The sequence below is a fragment of the Sardina pilchardus genome, chromosome 2 (genome assembly GCF_963854185.1).
Source record: "Sardina pilchardus chromosome 2, fSarPil1.1, whole genome shotgun sequence".
NCBI classification, from domain to species: domain Eukaryota; kingdom Metazoa; phylum Chordata; class Actinopteri; order Clupeiformes; family Clupeidae; genus Sardina; species Sardina pilchardus.
Window position 1 is genome coordinate 28,279,090 of NC_084995.1, and position 23,962 is coordinate 28,303,051.

The 23,962-nt window shown below is 46.1% G+C and overlaps 1 protein-coding gene across 1 annotated transcript; it reads left to right on the forward strand.

Annotated features, from left to right (window-relative positions):
• The first annotated feature begins 305 nt into the window (after nucleotides 1-305).
• usp53b (ubiquitin specific peptidase 53b) lies at nucleotides 306-23,962 on the forward strand. The gene is made up of 19 exons (XM_062551681.1): nucleotides 306-646; nucleotides 5,557-6,289; nucleotides 6,791-6,883; nucleotides 7,144-7,278; nucleotides 7,707-7,820; nucleotides 8,041-8,123; nucleotides 8,612-8,717; nucleotides 10,447-10,593; nucleotides 11,166-11,315; nucleotides 11,991-12,159; nucleotides 16,337-16,462; nucleotides 16,860-16,988; nucleotides 18,705-18,849; nucleotides 19,051-19,476; nucleotides 19,898-19,962; nucleotides 21,593-21,659; nucleotides 21,786-22,747; nucleotides 23,069-23,162; nucleotides 23,374-23,962. The coding sequence occupies exons 2-18, from the start codon at nucleotides 6,146-6,148 to the stop codon at nucleotides 23,143-23,145; spliced, it is 3,138 nt and encodes a 1,045-aa protein (XP_062407665.1). The 5' UTR covers nucleotides 306-646; nucleotides 5,557-6,145; the 3' UTR covers nucleotides 23,146-23,162; nucleotides 23,374-23,962.

A 23,962-nucleotide genomic window follows, 5' to 3' on the forward strand; every position in this document is an offset into this window, starting at 1 on the left:
TGCTAAGCTTTATTATGGCGCATGATTATAAAACATCAAAGCTGTCTACTCTTGTGCTCCACTTCGGTCTCATACGACCGGGATTTCAATCAGTCAGCCAAAAACTGCTGATTTCCCGCTTTCGACAAATATCCTCCTCGTGATTGCGCTACTGAATTGGCGTTATGGGGTAAATAAACGACACACATGACACCGTGGTACCAAGGCGTTTTAACAGGCTGTGTACACTGGGGGCGGAGTTTGACCCCTAAACTCTCAAACCATCACTAATCCCCAGCCGACTCTCTAGCAGCGCAAATCATTCATTGGTATTGCTTCCCGGAGGAAATGCCCACGACTGCACTGGCGAGAATACGGCAATGCTACCCCGTCCAAGTCTGGGATAGCTGAACAAGGATGGCAATTACGAAGCAACCGGGTTGAATTTTTTGATCCATTTTTTATTTGGTTGAAGTTCTGTTTCCATAATAACCCCTTAATCTCGATTGTAGCCTATATTTCCAGAGGATCCACGTGGTATTTTTATGGACATCTCACAGTTTTACTTATATAATTTTTAAAGCGTCCGAAGAAGTTAAGATCGAGTAGGGCAACGGTGACAGCTGGAAATTTGTCGGATATAACATCATATTTCCCCCATCAAAAGGTGAGTGTATACACATGTTTTGTTGTTTTCCTTTTGATACAGGCGCTGTTTCCAGTGTGGGTTTGAAAACATTGCAGGCATGAAGGCTACGCTATTGCTGTGAGTTGCGGTAAATATAGAGGTCCCTTTTCGCACTGTAGCCTACCACGCATGCGTCTTAACAGGTGTAACACAAAGCATACCGCATAAATGCTGTTTGCAACATCACTGTATTGCATGACAAAGCAGTGCACAAGAGAAAGTAGTGGTAGTCATAGCGACTAGAGTAGGTTAGTATTTATATCAATATGGAAAATATTGTAGTTTAGATACTGTAGCCTTCGATGCAGCTGCGTAAAGGTCCACCGCTGACATAGGCTATTTAAACTTGTATGTGATGTGTTACTGCGATCGTGCCCAGTGACTTACAACCTTATACATAGATTCTTGTACACTAGACAGTCTAAATCAAATGTGTCTTACTACTGCAGATTTATCCTACACAGATACGTTAACACCCATCTTGCTGCTGCGACAGACCTACACACCGATTAGTATTTTCTGCTACTAGTTGCTTAATTAATCAAACCAGTTTTCTTGTGTTGACAAAGAATCAAATGCAGGCTACTGCTTACTACATGTTCAGACAGTTTGCTTATTTTTCCACAGTCTTGTAAATTATCCTTCTCATGATCATTCATTTTCTTATTTAATTTCTTACTAATTCGTTTCGTTTTGTTTAACAATGATGTGGAAATCCAGAGAGATCTTCCATGGGCATTATGAAGTAGACTATAGGTCCCTTAATGCACCATAACAACTTTTAAATGTCATATTGTATCCCCATCACTTAAACTGAAGATATGTTGTAGGTTGCAGAAGATACAGTTGAGTATAGTATATTATATAGTTTATTATTTATAATAGGCTACAGAACAAGGAAATTGTAGTGTGTTGTAATGGGTTTGTGATGAGCTACAACCTCCTTATTGTAAAACAATACCATAAACTGGTGACAGATTGCTGTACTTACATTTTGTAAGAATAGGTATAATCGAACTGAGCATATGTACAACTTTTTAAAAAAAAACAAAGGTATGAATAAAGTTGTCAGGATGACTGTTGAATTAGTCAGGCAATGGTCTCTTCAATGAGCCTCTGGGGATCTGGACACTCCACGTTGGGACGTAGGCCTCAGTCTTTAGTGAAGGGATTTCAACATGGTCTCAACTTTCACTGAGCTGTGGACCTGCAGATCAGTCCATTTCCACTGTTCAGATATGATTACTTTGGCTCTCTGGAGACGTGTACTGCTGCACAAAGTATGTGGGAAGGAGCTAAATACCTCTTGGCATCCTACATCAATTGCGGAGCAGAACATCTACATGTGGTAGCCATGGCAATCCTTGTGAAAATAGCATGGATTTAAAGCTGACCTGTACTACCTGTCTGAATGTAGTTAGGTCTACTTGCTGGCCCTGATCTCACTGTGCTTATTCCATGTTTCTTAAGCAAAAAGAAGAGGCCATAAAGGAATGTACAGAAATTGGTGGTTTTAACTGCAAAATGGGAAGCAACCCCGTCATGATGGCTTGCATCAGCTGTGTTAATATCTGATAAGAATTCATTGAACTGTATCAGGATCGGTCCAATTCCATTGTCGGTCCAATTCCATTAATGTGTGATGTCACACATTGAAATCATATCACATTTTGCACATAGGGTCCTAATTTAAGAGGTAGGCAAAGTCTGTCAACAAGCAAAGTTGTTGTGAATGAACTCTAGCTATCATGTTGCATGTGTACTATGAGTATGCTCAGCAGTATTTGAGTATTGAGTATGCTCATCAATATTTGAGTATTGAGTATGCTCATCAATATTTGTACTTAAAATTTGACCAAGCAAGTTGATTTTTCCTCATTAAATTAAGTTTAGGTAGACTTAAGACTTTGCCCATCATCCAAGTTAGGGCTCAAAATGCCTGAGATCTCTGGACATCAAACAAAGGCAACAAATGGTCTGAACTGAAGCAGTGGCTAGGAAAGACAGTGGGGTGGGGGTGATGGGTGGTGGTGGTGGTGGTGTGTGTGTGTGTGTGTGTGTGGGGGGGGGGGGGTGTTGCTCAGAAGCAGGCCCATCTGCTGGGGGCTGCTCCTGGAGGAAGGGAGGAGGAGGGGATAGTACTGCGATGGGAAGTTTACACAAGAGGCTAGGCTAGGCTGTGTTTGTGTTTGTTTGTGTGTGTTCCTCCTGCTTCCACTAACTGATAACAATGGCAATTGGAGCAATATAACATGACAGGGAGTGTGTGAGCATGAATCTTAACCGTGACAGACAAGTGGATGGAGTATGGAAGTAAAATAAGTGGGGATAGAGGTTTGGCTCTCCTTTTCTGAGGCTGCTGAAAAGACAACCCAGTGACTATGGCTGAGGCCTGCGCTCACAGACTACTTGGGGTCGTGCTGTGCCTGAGGTGACTCTGAGATATGCCAAATGTTGTTGATTTGTATCTGTAGTGATATTTGTTGGTGTCTCTGGTTGTGACATGTGTCTCAACTCATCATGAGTGTGGAGGAAGTGGTGAGTGGGACGCCACGCCAGACACTACTGTTGAGCTTTGACGACGAGTCGTGGGTCTGATTCAGTGAAACGCGAACGAAGAATGAGGGAAGGAAGGAAGGCACCTGCTTAAAACCCCCCAGTGAAATTCTCCAGAAGGCTGCTTTGGTGGTGATAATGTTTTTTTTTGGTTCTTTGGTGGGGCGTTCTGGCTGCTGGCAGTGCTTCTTGCACCAGCTTGTTGTTCTTCAAAGCTTCTCCCAGTCGGCGGAAGACTCTGGTCTGGGAAAACTGGCAAATGCTTTCCGATGCCACTCAAACAATTAATCAATTACACATTTACAGCGGCAGCTGCGGCTCCGATCTGCCATGCGGCTGTTCTGCCACAGACCTGCACTTGTTTCATTAGCTAAGTCGGCAGCCGTGTCTATGGAGCTGAAGGGCTTGGAAGATTAGCGGTTTTAGTGGACACTAACCTATTAACCCAGTTACAGTGCTCTGTTTTTCTGGGAAACTTGGCCCATGCAGGGTCCGTCTTCACAATTACTCTGATTGCAGAGATACTACCACTCTCTGTCTTTCACTTATGGAAAGAGGATTACAGGTCTACAGTACCTCACCTGAGCCACACACAGTATACTCATTATAGCCTACCCACGATTATGCGACAGACCCCTGAGTGTTAATGCTGTGCACTTGTATGTGCACTTAGTTTGCAGTTTGGAATTTACTTTTAATCAAATTGGTTTCACACCGATTACAGTAGTTCATAACATACTGATGCACAAACTCCAAACTGTATTTGTTTGATGATATGGTTTTAGGTACCTGTAGTATCTCATGAGTTTCTGTTTAACCTCCACTACACTGCAAAAGATATTTGCTCAATCAACTGATCCCAGGCAAGTCATTTGGTTATGTCAGTATGTCATGTCAAGTGTTTACACTCAAAATGACTGGGCGGCATTCGTTATGCTAAATCTGTTGTTGTTTTTATTAACAGTGTACTGTGTAGAATGGAGATGGTTCAGCAGGTTCATGACTAATTCCCAGATGAATTGATTATCTATGATGATGCTGTCAGCACAGAAATGACCTGATGTGATGAGACCAGCAGAATGGAATGCTTCATTGCCATATTTTAATATATAGAAGCAATATGTTTTTCACATGCCATGGTGAAGAAAATTGCTTTTGGTGTTGTATATTGTATTCCTCTTTAGTGTTATTGTTATGTTGTTATGCTTTTATTATTCAAAGGAGAATAAACCATTTGAAATGAATAAAGATCGATACTAGTAAACAGTAAGAAGTTGCCCTACACAGCAAGCTCAGCAGAAACGTCCGCCTGACTTGGATACATCAGAGGGGAGCTGACTATAGATGTGTTGGCTGGAGAAGCAGGGGACGCAGAGATGGGGAATAGTGAAGTACTCCCCTGCCTAGAGAGCATGTTGGATTGATCTAGTTGCTATCTGTCTGTAGCATAAAGTCAGTGCATGAACAACCACCTCCAAATCCTTGGCTGAGAGAAAGTATCTGAGTTTGGTATTAGTTTTGTTAGTTAGTTTGGGAGTGATGATATCCTGCGTGGATAAAAAAGCCATGTTTGTTTGGTTTGCTGTCAGTGTGTTTTTTCTCTGTATGGTAGGGACAGACTGTGCTAATTTTATGCAACAGTGGTTGCTTATTGAGACAGCGACGCCTTGCACAAAATAGCTAAGGTCCTTTTTATTCAATTGTTGGCTAAATGCTGACTATATCCCTTGCACTGTTCTCAGAACCGATTGATAAACAAAGACAAAGCTACTCATGTTAAACTCTTAAGGGAGTTAAAACAACCCCATAAGATGACTCGAAGGAAAGAGGATGAGCACTCTTGCATGATATCATATCTTGGCGCAGCTCTTAATCTCTAATTAACATTGAGGTGAACTCAGTAATTCCAAGCGGAACCTGATGCAATGCTTAAACCTGATCCGGCAGCCTGTGTAGCTAAATTAAAAGTGCTCTTCAGTATTTGCTAGAGAACTTTAAGTTTGTGGCAGTTTGTGTTAAACCATTATACAATACCTGGGTGTGCATTTGGGTTTTGGAATCTACATACAGTATATTACCCTGTTAGTAATGTTTCATCTTGCCCTGTTCTACTGGTGGGCTTACTGTGTCTCTTTTGATACCCTGACAATAGATTTACTGTGTACATTCATATGAGCCACAAGCATAGCATAATTACATGATATTGACCTACATACCTACACATGCTGTCACAGATCTTTCACTTTACAAGGTTTAGCTAATTTAAGTTGACTCTCTGCACCACAGAAATTGATTTGGCTTTTATTTACCCCCTTCCTCTGCCTCCTCCACAGGCCCGCCTCCTTTGTTATCAGATGGTTAAGTGCCCCGCTCTCCAGCTCCCTTATGGATGATCCTGAGAAGGACCTCCATTGATCTATTGGACGGGCTCAGCAATTGAAATGGATCCATCTTGCAGCTGCCCAACTGTAGCACAGACTCGGCAAAGCCTTTCCACTCCGATGTTCTCCCTCGATCAGTGGAGAGGGAGGATGATGATCCAAATGGAAGCTTCTGGAATGATAACAACGCAAAGCCATTCAGTTTGGGGGGGAATGGCACTTACGCTGTAGGACTTCCATGGGGACCTCCACCCATCCATAGTGATGCTCGCTACTCTTGCCCATGCTCCTTTCTCCCCTTACTGCGGTGAACATTCACGCAACACGTATGTACACGCATCTAACATATATGCACGTTTAATAAGGACCTCCTCTGGATCTCTCTGGATCTCTATTTCTTGAGTGTCCCCCTCGTCCACTGGGCCCAAGCGTGTGGACTGGACACTCATGCCGCTCATGGGCCACGGCCAGGCCGACCAGTGCTGCTCGCTCTAACTCTTCCTGAGACTCATTCCTGGAGGGGTGCGGGGCGCAAAACCCAATGGCATGGGTGAAACTCTTCAAGAAGCAGGGTGGCAGTCTGGGAAAGACCTACCAGCCTGGCAGCATGCTCTCCCTCGCACTCACCAAGGGCCTGCTCAACGAGCCCGGGCAGAACAGCTGTTTCCTCAACAGCGCTGTACAGGTTAGTCCCACTTCAGCTCCCATCTCTGCTCTTATCTATTGTCTGGATAGGTGAACGAATGACTTGGCGAATCATCATATCAAGTGTATGGGCTGAGATATCAATCTACAACCTGTATTCACAGATACAGTTACAGTTAGATAAAAATCCATTACTGTCATAAATTCAGCAAAATACCAAATATGCTAGGTTTTGAAGGTGTTTAAAGACCAATGAATCATTGGCTTTTAAAAACATTGTCTTCTCCTGCTTACAAAATTCCTCAGGGTTAATTTGATAGTTTGATGTTATTGCTGGTTGTGATGGAAAATACTGGTGTTTTATCCATTAAATACTAATACATGTAACGGATGGATAACTAACGGATAGGATACAGCATGCATTCCAAGTTTGGTATTTTGGTAGATTTAAAATAATCTCAGAGTTCAGTGCATCATCAGGTGATTGATCATCTGATCACAACACAGGCAGTGATTGTGGTCCAATGGTTGTACTGTGCAGGTGTTATGGCAACTCGACATCTTCAGGAGAAGTCTGAGGCAGCTATCAGGGCATTTCTGTCTAGGGGATGCCTGTATTTTCTGTGCTCTTAAGGTGAGTGCTTTATTTCCACTATCCTAATTGTGTGTCATGGCCAACTGGAGGTTCAACCATCTTCCCTATGAGATGTGAGAGTTAAAGGATGCGATGCTGGTGGGACGTGTTTGCACAGGGATGGACTGTACTGTATTCCATCGTTGCTTTCTTAATTGCTGCACGATTGGTGTCGTATTTGTAATGCTGTGTTTATGATAGCACATTATGAAGTGTTACACTGCAGTGAACCCGCCTGTCACCCTTGTCTGTTCCCACAGAGTATTTTCAGTCAGTTCCAGCAGAGTCGCGAGCGAGCGTTGCCGTCGGATACGCTGCGCCACGCCCTGGCCGAGACGTTTAAGGACGAGCAGCGCTTTCAGCTGGGCCTGATGGACGATGCCGCCGAGTGCTTTGTGCGTTTCCGTGGTGACCCCATTGCAGTGTTTATTTACAAAGCTGTGGGCATGAATGGGGGGGGCGGGGGGGGGGGGGGGGGGGGGGGGGCATGGGCAGGGAGGGGGGCAGGCGAGGTCAGGACAGTGAGTGGCGTCCTGTGACGAGTGTCTGCAAAGTCACAGCTCAACAATCTTGAGGCGAATGTGAAGTTGGAGTGACTCCTCACTGTTGTTAACCCTGGGTTATAGTTATGGGGGAAAAGTACTACCCCCAAAACATGCATGTTTCCTCTTTTGTTAATGTGCACAACAGGGAAACCTCTTTGTCTGCTGAGATGAAAAATGAACTAACACTAAAGCCAGCGTGGGACAGAATGAAAACAGTCTTCATTGCTGCGCTGCATGGATAGTGTTTTCATGAGGGCTCTGTTCTTTTGTGGTTACAGGAAAACATTCTGGAGCGAATCCATCTGCACATTGTGGCAAACACGGCCTCAGAGGTCTGCACCTCCAAATCCTGCATCACGCACCAGAAGTTTGCCATGACGTTGTACGAGCAGGTGCCTCAGTTGTTCTTATTCATTCAGTATTCATACTGTGCTTTACTTGGCTCATCGTTTTAGACAAGATTCCGAGTCGGAGCTTCCTGCCCTGACATCGTTCCTTTTTATGACTTTAAAATCATCCATTAAGAATAAGAGTCCCGTAGAGGCAGAGTGGTTTTTAGAAACAGCTCTATGAGTCGCTGTCAGACATCTGTGTCATTTTTGTCATCCCCAGTTTGTATGTCGAAGCTGCGGCGCCTCTTCCGATCCTCTTCCTTTTACCGAGCTGGTGCATTATGTCTCCACAACAGCACTCTGGTAAGTGCGCTTGCTGTTGTCAGCTGTGAATTTGCATAAGTTGCAGTGGAACTCCTCTTCCTACTGCCAATACAAAACCTCTCCCTGCTCGCGAGGGAATGTTGTGACAAAGCGGCACTCACGCTCATTCACAGACAAAATGTAAGAATAGAATAGAATAGAATATATACTTTTTTGATCCCGTGAGGGAAATTCGTCTCTCTGCATTTCATTTAACCAAATTAGTGAACACACTCAGTGAGGTGAATCACACACTAACCCAGAGCAGTGAGCTGCCTGCCCAACCAGCGGCGCTCGGGGAGCAGTGAGGGGTTAGGTGCCTTGCCCAAGGGCACTTCAGCTGTGGTGGACTGGTCGAGGATCGAACCGGCAACCCTCCGGTTACAAGCCCGAAGCCCTAACCAGTACATCACGGCTGCCCACAAAGGCACACTTGTCAATGTTAACGAGCCCGTAATTTGTCCTGTGATATTTCCGTTTGGCTTCAGCCAACAGGTGGAGAGAATCCTGGAGAAGAGTGACAGACTGAGAGCAGACATGTTTGGGGAACTCTTGCAGGCGGCCAACACGATGGGTGACCTCCGCAACTGTCCTGTGAGTGACCGTGTGCCAAGTACTCCTGGCTGATTTCATAACTCTGCGGCCTGCTTAGTGTTCATCCTCAATGTAACTGGCTGGTTGAGTTAATTGAGGCCTGAAGAACTTGTGTGTGTCAGAAGGCTGCAGTGTGACGTTTGGCATTTCTGGGGACCGAAATGGTCAAGCCATGACTAAAGCCGGCGCAACAGTGTTGTTAGTCACAGGATGAAGTCGCCGGTGGCGTGTTTCAGTAGCGTTGCTCACAAGACACTTGTACATGACAGGATGCCATGTTAGAGTCCATACTTGATTTCTGTAAGAAAGGAAAGCTGTCAAAGCTCGGTTTGTGTCCACGTCTCTTGAGTCTAATATCCAGCTGGTGAGGTGATGTTGGCTGGTCTGGAGTGTCCTGTGACATTAGGGGTGGAGGGGAGTGGACGGTGTCGCGCGGCGGCCCGTGGTGTGAGAGGTTATAAATAGCCGCACAAGCCTGTCCACGGATGCTCTCTTAGGCTATTGGCACCTGATGCACCCCACTTCACAGCACAAGTGCTGTATCAGTGTTGGAAGCGTCTGGATCCCTGGGGAATCTATAGTGCATGCATTGTTAATGATGTTGAAAGTTTTAACAGTTCCCTTTAAAATGGCTGCATGTTTGTGTCGTCTCCCATTGTTATCTATCCTACCTTCTGTCTGAGCGATGCATCAGTGTATGGCAATGCTGCCATAGATCTAAATTGAATAATGTGTTATTCATAATTTGTCATACATTTTGATATTAGAATGACACATTCATGTTGTGCCTCTAATTCATTTTAACATTTGAAGAGCATACTGTATATCTCAATATATGAATAAAAGAATATCATCCAGTGATGATGCATTATTTGCATCTGCTTTAAAGAATGTAAGGAAATAGCTACAGCTCTGAGGAGATGATTGAGTCTGGGTGACCACCTACAGTATGATATAGGGGATGTTAGGAGAGAAGCAAAGTGAACCACGGGCAGGGAATCTGTTCACCAAGACACGGCCTGCCTGTCGGTCATGCACCCAAGCCTCTTTATGTGCTGACTTAGGGCCTTTGGGCAGAGCACTGAAGGGAGGGGGGTTCTCTGGCACAATCGCTAACTTAACAGCAATGCTGACTGTTGCTTTCCCTTCAAATCTAGTGATTTCTTCCTTTAATCTTATCGATTCATTTCAAGATAAGTTAAGTTTGTTAAATCTGTCCACCCGGACTATTGCCTGCCTTGTATTTTAAAAAGCAGAGGTTATTCACAATATTTGTATATAGTCCTCAAATGATATGTAGTATTAGTAAATAAATATTTTTTTGTGTAGGTCCAAGATGAGGTGTGTTTGTGTGTGTGTGTGTGTGTGTGTGTGCGTGTGTGTGCGCAAAACCAATGTTTGAGGCTGTGTGAGGTCATGGCAATAGACTGAACCCACTGCCTTCAGCAGCTCTCTGGTTTGCACCGGGATGTGGATGTGAAATGTCTGGATGACTGACGGGTTTATTCCCAATATTTGTATAGTCCTCAAAGGATATGCAGTATTAGTAAATAATCTTTGTGTAGGCCCAAGATGAGGTGTGTGTGTGTGTGTGTAAAACCAGTGTTTGGGGCTGTGTGAGGTCACGGCAATAGACTGAACCCACTGGCCTCAGTAGCTGTCTGGTTTGCACCGGGATGTGGATGTGAAATGTGCGGGTGACTGACGGGAATGCCGCCCTTCTGTGCAGAGCAACTGTGGCCAGAGTATCAAGATCCGCCGCGTGCTCATGAACTGCCCCGAAATAGTGACCATCGGGTTTGTGTGGGACGCCGAGCAGTCTGACCTCACGGAGGATGTCATCAGGTCACTGGGTCCACACCTAAACCTCTCGGGGGTAAGGGTCACACACCGGCGCGCCTGCAGGCCATGTCTCACACACACCAGGCTCACACACACACACAACACAACTCACTCACACACCAGGCTCACACACACACACACAACACAACTCATTCACACACCAGGCTCACACACACACACACACAACACAACTCACAAACACAAAAGGTTCACACACACAACACAACTCACACACACACCAGGCTCACACACAGCACAACTCACACGCACACCAGGCTCACACACACAACACAACTCACACACACACACACCAGGCTCACACACAACACAACTCACACACACACTAGGCTCACACACACACAACACAACCCACACACACAACAGGCTGTGACTGGCACGGGTTACTGTTTTCCTTTCAGTGAACTGCTAGCATTTTGAATTACAGTATTTAGACGAGTTATGGAGTAAATGAAGTGTGCAACTGTCTCTATTACAGTAACAAATAAACAGACTGTACTGTGAGTTGCATGCTGTATCACCCTACCCCCTAGAGTAGAGACGTGTGTGTGTCTGGTTCCTCATGTGTTCCTCGTCTCTTTGGCTCAGCTTTTCTACCGGGTCACTGACGAGAATGCAAAAAGGTGTGACCTTCACCTGGTGGGGATGATCTGCTACTCCAGCCGCCACTACTCTGCCTTTGCCTATCACAGCAAGTCTTCCAAATGGGTTTTTTTCGATGATGCTACAGTGAAAGAGGTTTGTAAAGAAATATTTGAAAACCCTACAATATATTATGGTTGTCCTATTTGTTCTTTGCTTGATCTTGTTCTATTGCTAATGAAAATCATACCAGTTTGAAAGATTTATTGAACATTTTGCAGTATTTGTTGAGTCATTGTCATGATTCAATGCACACTATTAAATCGATACTTTGATGAGCGGGTGGTTTGGGGTTCAGTAGTGTGATATTCACTTACAGTATATGGAGATGGATGGCTGTATCTGGTTTGGTGATACTTCTGTTGAGTATTTAAAGGGGAGGATTACTGCTATTACTGTAATGAGATGAATGCCATGTGGATCATTTCATGTCTCAAAGCCCATAGCTGAGAAAATAAAACAAAGATATGCTTTGAGAGGAAGAGGGACTCCGGTGCAACTCAGATATGTTCTGTAGAGTCTGATGAAGATGTTTCTAACATCGAAACGTTGAGTCAATGTTTTGCACCTTCTAAATAAAAACAAAAGAAGATATCTGAGTTGCACCGGCATCCCTCTTCTTCTCATACACTATCTGTCCTGGCCTGGTTGCACCAGATCGATGCATGACTGCAGAAACGCGGAGAACCTTCCTTTGTTTAAAGATATGCTTTCTTTTGCGGTTGTTTTTTTTTTGCCTGTAAGTGTTTATAAGATGCCCTCTCCCTTCAGATCGGATCAAAGTGGAAAGATGTAGCTTCCAAGTGCATGCGGGGGCACTACCAGCCCCTCCTGCTGTTCTATGCCAACCCAGATGGGGGCGCCGTGTCTAACGAGGACGCCCCGAGACAGACCACCATGTGGTCGCGCTTTAAGTCTCCCATCAACGGGGACATTTCAGGTGAGGCTATACTGTACTGTATGTCTGCTGGCAGTCCAAACAACTTGCAAAACTGCAACAAAAAATGCCGGATTTTGTTTGTCAGAGATTTGAAAGAGGGACATGATTAAAAATGAGTGCACTGCAGTGATTGCTCTGAAATTCCCATCACCGGTTCCTATAAATATCATAACTCAGGAAAAGACTGGAGACAAGAGAGAGGCAGACAGACACAGCATCCACCTCTTTCATGCGTGTGCCAAAAATACGCTTTAAAGACCCTGCTGGCGCAGAACAGCTATTTTAGCCAACACGCCAGGTACCGTTTTATTCATATCCGCCGCTCACTTGTTTCAATTCTGACCTCGCTTAAAACCCATTTCTCTGGAACAACAACAAAGGCCGTCCCGATATAGTATGCCTGGAATGGCACAAAGGTGGCACGTCCCTCTCTCCGCAGAGTGGCAGAGTTATATAAAAGCATCAAAAGTCTGCCGTCATCCCAGCATGGCTCTGTGTGTTACAAACCCTCTGGCTTTGGGGCGCAAATCCCTCAGTCAGAGTTGGAGCGCTCCAGAGAGTGCCCGGGCCGGTCCGAACGCGCTCCTGAACTCCGATGAGGACAGGCACTCTGCTGTCGCATGGAGATTACCGCCCACGCTCCTCTCTTCCTCCTTTTCTCTTTTTTTCTCTCTCCCTCTCACTCTCACTCTTTCTTTCGTTCTGCCTTGCTCTATCCCCCTCTCCTCTCTCTCTCCGTTTCTTTCCCCGCGCCGTAATCCGTGCGTGCGGGCTGCCGGGGCGATCCGATCCGATGCTGGACATTACCTACATGTTTATCTTGCACTCAGCCTCGCGTCGCGTTGCTCAGCCTCATGGATTTACATGGACATTATTCCTCAAGTATCCTATGCACGGGCCTTTAGTGGAATGGGACTGAGTCATTATGAGCACCACATGAATCTCCGTAAGTAGCGCTGGCACCCTTTCTACATTCACAAAAAGAGCGCTGTGATTTTTTTGCGATGGCGCTCCACTTGTACCTGTGTTTAGTTGTGGTAGTTAACCGGTCCTTTAAGTGTGCACACAGGCGCTTAGCGCCCGCTGCTCTCCTGAAGTGCAGTGAAGGAGTATGTAGTTTTGAAGTGGCTGCCAGTTTGTTAGTCATGGTTTGCTGAGCACTGTGGTTTTTTTTCCGTAAAGTGCTTTTGCGCTCACTTGGCAGTGCTTTTGCTGAGAACAACAGCGTTGGCCATTTGGAAGTACTGTAATGGGTGTGTTGGATGCCAACATTTTATGGAATTTTCAACCCTTTCACCGCCCTTAAGTGCCCTCTAAATAAAAAAAAAATGGTTCCACCAAACTGGGGTGTTGGTTATGACAAAGGCGCATTTTTGATGCACCTTTTAAAGATCGAATGAACGCAAGAAAACCGCTCACAAATCACATAAAGACTATCATTTAGTAATAAACACTGCTTTTAGCCATCAATGAAGTTGGGCATTGGCCACAGTCCATTGTTCAGTGCTTAAAGTGCAATCGTCTGCTCTTTTTCCAGCAGTCATTGGGCTATAATCATTATGTCACTCTAATACAGTTTGGGAGAAAATGCTGATGTAAGCATAGCAAGTTTCACCTTTGCGAGCTTCACTCACTCGGAGGAGGTCTGTTGTGGGAGCTGCGTGTGTGTCCGGGACACGCCTCCCTGTGTGTGCTGTTTGGAGAGGAGTGCGATGGATTGGATTACCACAGATAATTTCCCTGATGGATAATGCCACACAATCATTTTCCCTTTCATCTCTGGCCGTAATCCCCCTCCGGCTCCCAGAGCTGGGCCCGGCCCACCCTGCTCAGCATCTGGGCCAGCCAGCGCCACAGCTGCCCTACATAACACAGCACCACACACACACTCACACACACACACACACACACACACACACACACACACACACCAGCAGCCCACTGACTTAACAGATTTCACAACACAGCACAACACAGCACAACAAACACTCACCAGCAGCCCACTGACTTAACAGATTTCACAACACAGCACAAGACACACACACACACACACACACACACACACACACACACACACACACACACACACAGACCAGCAGCCCACTGACTTAACAGATTTTACTACACAACAAACACACAACAGCAGCCGACTGACTTAACAGATTCCACAACACAGCACAACACACACACACACACACAACAGCAGCCCACTGACTTAACAGATTCCACAACACAGCACAACACAGCACAAGACACACACATTCACACAACAGCAGCCCACTGACCTAACATATTTTACTACACAACAAACACATCACAGCCCACTGACTTAACAGATTTTACAACACAGCACAACACACACCAGCAGCACACTGACTTAACAGATTTTACAACACAGCACAACACACATCAGCAGCACACTGACTTAACAGATTTCACAACACAACAAGCGCACAATGCACTTATAGCAACACAACTGCTGCTCCGCAGAGACTATGAATTCATCCAAAGTACACTTACAGTTTTTTTCAATCGCTAACAAGCGTTTGTCCATTCATTTGACACATTTTCAAAACTCTAAACACAGACTCTCACCTACAAAACACAATTGGCCAAATGATTAATTTTCCTCTCAAAAGCACATTCCATGTTGTTACACCACATTTTGTTACATATACACTAACTCGTCATTTCTCTGCACACACTAACTTTACCAAAACTCTGGATACCTGACTCAAAATGAAGTTATTTTGTTAAAGAATGAAGCTTGTTTTCACTTCACAAGATACATGCAGTCAATCAGAGTACACTAGGTTTCAAAATACTGGCTACTGTTGACATTACAAAAACTGCATAGACTTTTATGTTTCAGTTTTACAGGTATTTGCATGCAAAACATGCAATCCAGCATTTTTACACTACATTTCTTGGTTGGGAACTGTATGTCCAAATGTAATGTTCACATTCAAATGCATTCCAGTAAAAAGCAATTTTTTTAATTTATTTTTTTAATTTATTTTTTACTGTTCACTAGGCCTACAGGAGGTGCAGTATAAATACTGTTTACAGTAGACTATGATAGAATAGAAAAAGTTTTACAGCATTGCAGTGAACAAAATATCCATGAAACACAAGAGCATTCTGAACAAAAAACAACAGCAAAAAGCCCAGATAAAAAGGGGGTGAAAAAAAAAAAGCACAATATTACTGTGTCTAATCTCTGCACCTGCTCCTCTCAGTGCTCCTGCACCTCTCACTGCATCTCTCACTGGGCCTGCTCTTCTCTGGGCCCCTAACTCTTACTCTTCCTCGTCCAGATATTACAGTATTTGTCTGTTTCTGTTTCTGCTTCCAAAAACATCACCTCCTCTTTTTACTGTGTAAGTGTCAATGTAATAGAGAGAAATAACCCCTGCCACTGAGTCTAAGATAGACTGGAATCCGCTGTGGTTGGCCCAATTTACCCAACATAAATCATCTGTGTGTCAATTATTCGATTGTTTGTTTATTATCAGCTGAGATATATTGCTTTTGAATTGATAACATTGCAGAAACAGAGGTTTTTAGACTGTATCTAAGGTTTGGAATATTGTTTTAACTATTGTGGAATGTTGTGTGTTAACATTAGAAAATAATACAAAAACGATCCATTGTTTTGTTGGGAGGTGTAGTTTGTCTGTTAAGAAAATGTAAGCATTGTGAACATGTATTCACTGACTGCATACTGTGTGAAAACAACATGAAATGTGTGAATGGTATGGCCACAAAAGACCGATGCTGTGCTAACTGTGTTTAGAGTTTTGAAAATGTGTCAACTGAATGGACAAACGCTTGTTAGCGATTGAAAAAAACTGTAATGCCTATTGTTATTGTTATTGTATAGATTTTAGCATGCAACTTACTTTCAAATACTGGCAACTCTCTCGCTGATGATGTTTCACCAACTGTCAGTGCAAAAGATCCAGGATTTGTCTGTGACTCTGAGACTAAGGTCAGGGTGACCTACAGTAGCCAATGCTATCTGACTTCACCAAATGTGCTTTCCAGGTGCAAGGGTCTTCTTCCTTGCCTTCTATATCGGACATATCATACTGTATGTACTGCACATTTATGAATTATGTTATGTCATACCTGTGTGTGTTTGTGTGTGTGTGTGTGTGTGTGTGTTGTTCCACAGTGACTGACGGTCCTCATTCAGGGTCGAAGAAGCTTGACGGAGTAAGGGACAGTGCTCCTCTTCGCTCTGGACAGAGCACCCATAAGTCCACTCAGCAGTCCACATCCAACTCAGGCTACAGCAGACGTAAGGCACAGCACAGGACAGACCACAACGCTGACACCAACCAGCTAATCACAGATCAGACACATTTACACATACTGTACCATCTGCAATAGAAATTATTATCTTAATCAGGTATACACATATCTGTGTAGTAGATTACTGATTTGCTAAATACGTTATGTTTCAGATAAAGTATTTTACAGAATGAATTTACTAGTATTCTATAGCATGTTGGAAATTCTTGAATCCTACACTTATCCATAGTTTGCACCATCAGCGTAGATACTCCATACTGATGATTCAGTTCTCCCCTGTCTGAGTTTGCCATCTTATTTTCTCCCCTGTCTGAGTTTGCCATCTTATTTTCTCCCCTGTCTGAGTTTGCCATCTCATTTTGTCCTCCTCCTGCATGCCGTAGTCAGAACTGCTCCTGGTAGTCCGAGCCGATTCCGAGAGTCTTCCAGGGAGAGTTTCCAGAGGGGCGGGGAGCTGCAGAAGAAGGAGGGGGAGAGGGCCCATCGAAGACCAGACTCTCTGCAGAGCCGAGGTACTGTACTGTACTGTGCAGCCAGACCAGGCACGCAGCCAGCCTGCTATAGAGCTGGATTGATTATGTATGGCTGTGGTCACATTGGCCCAGCCAGCCTGCTCATATAGACCTCTATTGATTTTGTATGGCTGTGGTTGCCCTGGCCCAGCCAAACACGCTGCTTTTGAATATTTCCTTGCTTGGGCCCTCTGTCTAGTCCAGAGATGAGAGAAAGTTTGATTTTTTAAATTCATTCAGAATTTGGGGCTCGTCTATGGACAGAAGAAGTAGAAGCATTGTGGAAGACTGATTTGACGGGCTTTTGATTAACGGTGCATAATTCAATGAAGTCACCAAATTCCAGCATTTTGTCTGCAATCATTTTCTTTTCAATCATCAGTGTGGGAGTGGCTTTAATCTCTTCTTTTTGAACACTGGCACAAAGCATCATTTTTGCTAAATGAAAAATGCTCACTTTTTGCTTTTGGAATCTAGTGATACTGTTAAATCGTGTTGATCTGTGGTAAAAACAGGATTAATGAATGAATGCATCTACAGTACCATTTCCAGCTCTGCTTAAAATAATCCGATTTGGGAAATTTGGGTGGTTCTGCCTCTTTTGGGTTTTTGTTTTGTTTTCAATTTTAGACTCATCTTCATGTGTGTGTACCAAGTTTCTACGTGAAGAGCCCAAAATAAAAAATATGATGGTTTGCTCAGCTCAGACTTGGCCAGAGGCAACTCCTCAGCTTACCGAATGTTTATAAACACAATTTCCTTGGCACTCCTCAAAAAAATTGTCTTTATTATTCTTTGCCTCTAGGCAAAAGATGAAAAGCCCCTTCGAAATGTTTTGTTCATGGAAATTATGTTAGCTGTTGTGAATCCCTGTCCATAAAACCACTGTTTTCTGAATGCCCTATTTTCTCTTTATGCATAACTTTTTCACATCATGAAATACAGTATCTTTAAGCATTATTGCAACTCCCCATTAATACTTATACAAGTTCATCTGTCACAGGAATGCAAAGTAAAACACTTACATATTTTAGGCAAATGTTTCCTGAGCCAAAACAATATAATTTTATGTGAGCTTTGGCATCTCCCTGAACAAAACCATTTGCATTCGCTAAATGCACTTGATGTTGCATTGTGCAGCTTGCACAGCTTGGTGGCTTACGCTCTCTCGTATGAGTGGGCGATTCTGGAATGCGTCACAATTTCATGTTATCCCTTTATTTGCGTTTTAGAAAAGAGGGCACTGGCTTTAGCAGAAGGGCAAAGTGAGGGCGAGTGGTAGTCAGGAAATGCGTTACAGCGCTGGCACGTCTCCAGAAGCCAAGAGCACCATCTGCTTCCAAAACAAGAGCGAGCACCAGGCAAAAAATAGAGGCTTTGCCTCGCCGTTTACAATATTGTCTTGTGCTGCACTTTGCGAGGGTTAGCCCATTTACTGTGGGAGCAGCATGTCCGTCTCGGCTTATTCACTATGCAGAAAACTGACCTCAGTTTTGGACATGTACACAGATATGATGTATTGGAACTGTGGCACTTGCAACAGAGTGGAACCACAAAATATGTCAGGTAAAAAAAATGGTCATTTGGCGAGAGTCAGCATATTTCAAACTATATTTTTCACAATATGTTTTTGAAAAAGTGTTTGTAAGTTTGTTACTACTTGACTGTTTAAGTTCCTTAAAGTGACCGAGTGTTTTCTCTCTTGTCCCCTGGCAGATATGACATATCCTAGGGCCACGTCACCCCCAGAGAATGGCCTGCGGTCTCACCCTGACCAGCGGATGTGCTCGTCTCAAGGCCGGGGCTCCGCGCGGCAGGACCGCTCCTCCCTCCACCCCCAGCGCTCCCCCCAGGAGCCGCGGCCTCACCCCCACCCCCACCCCCACCCCCACCCTGCCCCCCCCAGCGCCGCCGCCACCGCCCGACGCCAGGAGCCCCGCGAGACGGAGCCGCCGCAGGAGCGCGGAGGAGGAGGAGGAGGAGGGGGAGGAGGAGGAGGAGGAGGAGGAGGAGGAGGAGGAGGAGGAGGGGGGCTGGGGGGCGGTGGGGGTGGGGGGGGTGGGGGAGGGGGCAAGGCGCGCAGCTCGTCCTGGCGACCGGTGCGCGAGGTCTTGAACGTGGACAGCGTGCTGAGCGAGCTGGAGCGCCGGCAGCAGGACAGTCCGCGCTGCGCCCGCGCCGCCCTCCCCCAGCAGAGGGCGCCGCTGCCCGAGCGCAAGCAGAAGGGCCTGATGACCATCTACGAGGACGAGGGGCGCCACGACAGCGAGAGCCGCAGCTCGCAGGACTCGCAGCACCGCAGCGCCACGCGTGCCAAGGCCGGCGCCAATGCGCCCCTCCGCGCCGACAACTGGACCATCCAGCGCACCGAGTCGGGCTACGAGAGCAGCGACCGGCTGAGCAGCGGCTCCACCAACCCGGACTCGCCCGGCGTGGAGAACTTCGCCGGCAAGGAGCTGAAGCTGGCGCAGGACGCGCCTCAGCTCAGGTAGGCCCCTCAGCCACCCGGGCACCAGGGTGGCATCCTTACACCAGGCGTATAACTGAAGCGTTCTGTTTGCCACGCGTAATAAAATCCATTTTAGAAGACTGGTCTATTTTTTTTCGAATGTACACGCCACTGTCGCGTCTGGTGTAGCTGCTTCCATTGATTATAGTGATTATTAACTTCTGCGACATACGGAACGCTTCAGTTACGCGCCTGGTGCAGCTCCCCTGTTAGAGCGCTCATCACAGCACTGGACTTAGTGCCAGTGCGCTGAGATGAATGACTACTGATGATCACCTCATGATTACTGCAGGATCGCTCTTTTGTTGAAGAGAAAGGTCCCTTCTTTTATAAAGGATTACACATGAAGCCAAATGCGTCCATTCACTGGGAAATGCACCTTCTTGTTTCTGTGTCCTAGGGGTCAGGCTCACCACAACAGAGGCGAGCTGAAGAATGACCCTGCTCGCTCCCCGCTCTACCACAGTAAGTGCCCCGGTCAGTCTGAGTCAGAGCGTTTGATGCCGGGAAGCCGAACAGAGTCTGACAGAGAAATCCCCTGAGTCACCGTCAAGGGCTGTGTGCTGTTTGTGTTTACGAGAAGCCTGACTGATGCCTTTATGGGTACGGCTATAACGTTACAGTAAGGCGGTTAATTAGTTGGCCTGGGCGGACATGTGGAGGTCTCGATGGGTCAGGTGTTTCCAGTAGGTGTTTGACAACATTGTTAGGAGATTGTGATTTAAAGCAGGTTTAACCTGGGCTAGTGGTTCACAAGAAGGTATTAATGAGGGCCTTCTGAGGAGAGATATCTTACAGCTTTAAAAATAGCCATTAGGTGGACTATGCTCCCTATACATTCTCATGACATCCTAAAATATAGTCTGGAAATTAAGGTGGGAATTTGAATTCTTTTTGAGCGTTTTGCTTCTGTGTTATCGCTTAACAAATGAAACTGTCCAAAGGAAAAAACTGCAAGCTATAGAATGTTTTTGTCCCTTCTCTTTTGACCTAAGTTTCTTTCTTTCTTTTTTTTTTTTTGAGGAAGAGGGTTTCAAAGGGCGTAAAGCTGATTACAAGTCCAGGGCATTTTATCCCCTTTCTAAATAGTAGAAGATTATGTTCCAGTGTGCAGGGAGCGAAAGGGAGCTCTGGCCAGTAGACCTCAGTCATGTCTGTGGTGTTTTAGCAGAGCGGTGAGCTCGTCATACACAAAGCCCAGCGAGCTACGCAGTCTAATCTGCATTTGCTATTTAAAAGCCGACAGCGCTTCTGAGAAGTCAGTCTTCTTTCACAGGAATTGTCTTTTCAAGAGACACGGAAGAGTCTCTTTGGGTGATATTTACAGTAAATTCAATCACACGACTGATATTAGTAACAGGATGCTAATACAGTAGAATACTAAACGTGAAACCATTAAGGAATTTGACATTTTGAATTTATTGGGAATTAGTTCATACATTTGCTGTGACATTGGTTGTACCCGGGTGAACGGTCAAAGCTATTCACATGGTGAAACTATACACACAAGCATTAGAACATAATCTCAGGCTTGCTTTTTACAATGAACCGTGTCACTTTATAAACAACTTCAAATCACCTTAGCTTCTTCTCACTACGTTGTCTCCACATTTTTAACTTCAAACTGGAATGTAGGCCAACATTCTCGAGGCTCATGACAGCCCAGGATCTAGTGTTTCTGATCATCTCTCGTGGCTTTTATCCTTGTGTGTTGACCTCTGGGTCAACAGGAAAGGGAAAATAACTTTTCTATTTATAAAGTGGCGGAATTTAGCATGCATGCAGCCTCCTGGTGAAACAGGCTGAGTGGCTTACAGTCCCTCCTCCTCCTGCGTCTGGCTCTCCCATCCCAACCCCTCTACTGCCCTCCAGTGGTCACTTGCTGACACAACAATTACAGACATTATCACATGCTACATTTCAAAATGGAGGCTGTATCATCTCCAATGAAAATGTGAGATGGAATCAGATAATAGAGTTGTTCAGATTGAGAGCACAGAGGTCAGACTCAAAAACAGTTGAAGTATGGTGTGTTGTATTTTCTGTGCCCTTACTTCTGTGAGGATTTTAAATATTTCAATTTCGTCTCTCGCAGGTAAACATCTGCTGAAATCTCAGGGAAAGAATTCAGATCATCTGGTGAAATGCAGTCCCAGTTCCAGGTAATACATGGAACCTAAGAAGCCTATCAACCCACACCATGATGTCAGATCAATAGCTCAGTTGTGTGGAAGTGGCTGTAGGAGGGTGCTCTGCTCTAACCTGTTTTGTGTGTTTCTCTTGTACAGTAGAAGGAAGCTCAGATATTCCTCCAGCAGTTCAAAGAAAGGCAGCACCTCAGAAAGGGACCCCGTGCCCTGCAACTCTCGGCATGAACCGGAGGATTTGTCCCTCCGGGGCCACCGTTCAGACAGTCCGCCGAGGCACCTGGGTAAAGTGAGCAGCTCCGAGTGCAACAGCTCGGACGACCTGACCAACCCGCTGTCGGAGCAGGAGGACAGCGCGTACCGCTCCAGCACCAGCGAGACGGCGCCGGCCGAGTCCCCCCGCCCCCCGCGCGCCCCCCAGCTCCCGGCCCCGCGCCAGCCGGACCCCGCGCCGGACACGGCCCCGACCCGGGCCAAACAGGCCGCGGCGGGCGCCGCCGGGCGCCAGGGAGCCGACGGACGCACGCCCGCCTTCCGGCCGCGCCTGCTGCAGGAGCCGTCCCAGACGAGCCCGCGGCCCTCCGCCCGTGCCGCCGCCGCCGCCCCTTCCTCCTCCTCCTCCTCCTCCTCAGCCTGGAGAGCCGAGGCCAGCGGCGCCCGCACGCCCTCCTCCGACATCAGCTCCAAGTCGGGCTCGGACCAGGAGCGCAGCGACGGCGGCAGCGGCGGAGGAGGCGGCGGGTCGGTGGACGGGGAGGACCGGGGCCGGCGCGGCTCGGACCGCAGCAGCAGCAGCTCGGGCGCGGGGAGCGGCGGCGTCGGTGGCGGGGGCGTGGGTGGACCGCCGTCGGGGTCGGGGGTCGCGCTCACCACCTACTTCTCGGTGGACAACTGCATGACGGACACGTACCGCCTCAAGTACCACCACCAGAGGCCGCTGCTGCTGTCTGTGGCCGAGCCCAGGCCGGCGGGGAGGGGAGGAGCAGGAGGAGCAGGAGGAGCAGGAGGAGGAGGAGGAGGAGGAGGAGGAGAGCAGCGGGACGCGGGACTCCCCGGCGAGACGCAGGGCGCCTCGGAGCACTGCCGGAGCAGAGCTGACCTGGGTTAGAGCACTCACAGCACACCAGACTCCCCCCCCAGTGGACGGCCCACATGTAGGCCCACATGTATTCTGTTATCCTTAGGTGACCACCACGGGCCTCGTGTCCCAGAGTCCCCACACGGCCCCCCTCTGCAAGTCCCTCCCCCTAGACCCCTAACCTCAGAGGAGCCGGACTGCAGAGCTGCTCCTCAGACTATTATCTTGTCCTGCCTTTAGCAGCTTGTTGCTTTTGTAGTGCAATGCAGTGTAATGTTATTGGCCCCATGCTGACACAGCGGCAGATATATCACTGTTCTGACTTGGCCGTGTCTTACAATTTTAGGCTATGCAAGCAGTAAGCCCACAGCAAAATGGAACCCAGTGGCTCCCAAAGGACTGGATGAGCATGGCTTTTTGTGATGAATGTTGCAGTATTGGTAAGTGGTCCTGTTGGTCTAAAAGTTCAAATAATGTGACCGCTAAATATATATATACAGGCGGGGATAGATGGCACACTGTCAAGGATATTGGTGTTTTAGTATGAAGAACTGAAGAAATGTCTCTTGCACTTGTATGTGTGGAGGTTACAAATTCAAGCCCACTTCTTGTGATGTGTGTGTGTGTTTTCTTTTTCTCTTCTCTCTCCAGGGTCTAATATGGATGGGGAATCTTGAGATGGATGCCAAAGAAAACTTGTGGGGGATAGATCCTAAAACCTCAGATAAAAGGAACATTGCCAAATCATAGACCTGGTTATTGTGTACATATAAACAAACTATGTAAGCCATAAATGTAGTGGAAGCTGAATGATCCCTCCTCTGTTCACCTCTGGTGTGGGGTCATTCCCTCAGACGTCCACCAGAGGTCAGTATGCACCTTTACTTCTTGCACCTATACTCTTCTCTTTGCTTGCTAACATGGTTGGCCAATTTCTATGCTTTAACTCAAGTGGTACAAATAATGTATGAAAAACCTTTGCATAAGGCTCACCTAAAAGATGAGTCTACGTATTATTTGTTCCCTCAAGCTTTACTGTTTTGTTGTATTTTCTTTCAATGTGGAGTTTGTACATACTTGTCAGATGTTTATTTATGGAGTGCCTTTTCAAGTTTTTTCATGAATAGATATGATTCATGATTCATGAACAATGTTGTAAAATGATGTCCACTTATATATTTTTGGAGATGCCTATGCATTTATTTTTATTCTTTGTTTAATAAACTTCATTCAAACATGA

Excerpts from the sequence above, each read along its gene's own strand:
- usp53b (XM_062551681.1), top strand. The coding sequence starts at position 6,146 with ATGGCATGGGTGAAACTCTTCAAGAAGCAGGGTGGCAGTCTGGGAAAG. Across the intron at positions 6,884-7,143 it reads GTATTTTCTGTGCTCTTAAG|AGTATTTTCAGTCAGTTCCA; the intron begins GTGAGTGCTTTA and ends CTGTTCCCACAG. Across the intron at positions 18,850-19,050 it reads CGCTCCCCCCAGGAGCCGCG|GGGAGGGGGCAAGGCGCGCA; the intron begins GCCTCACCCCCA and ends TGGGGGGGGTGG.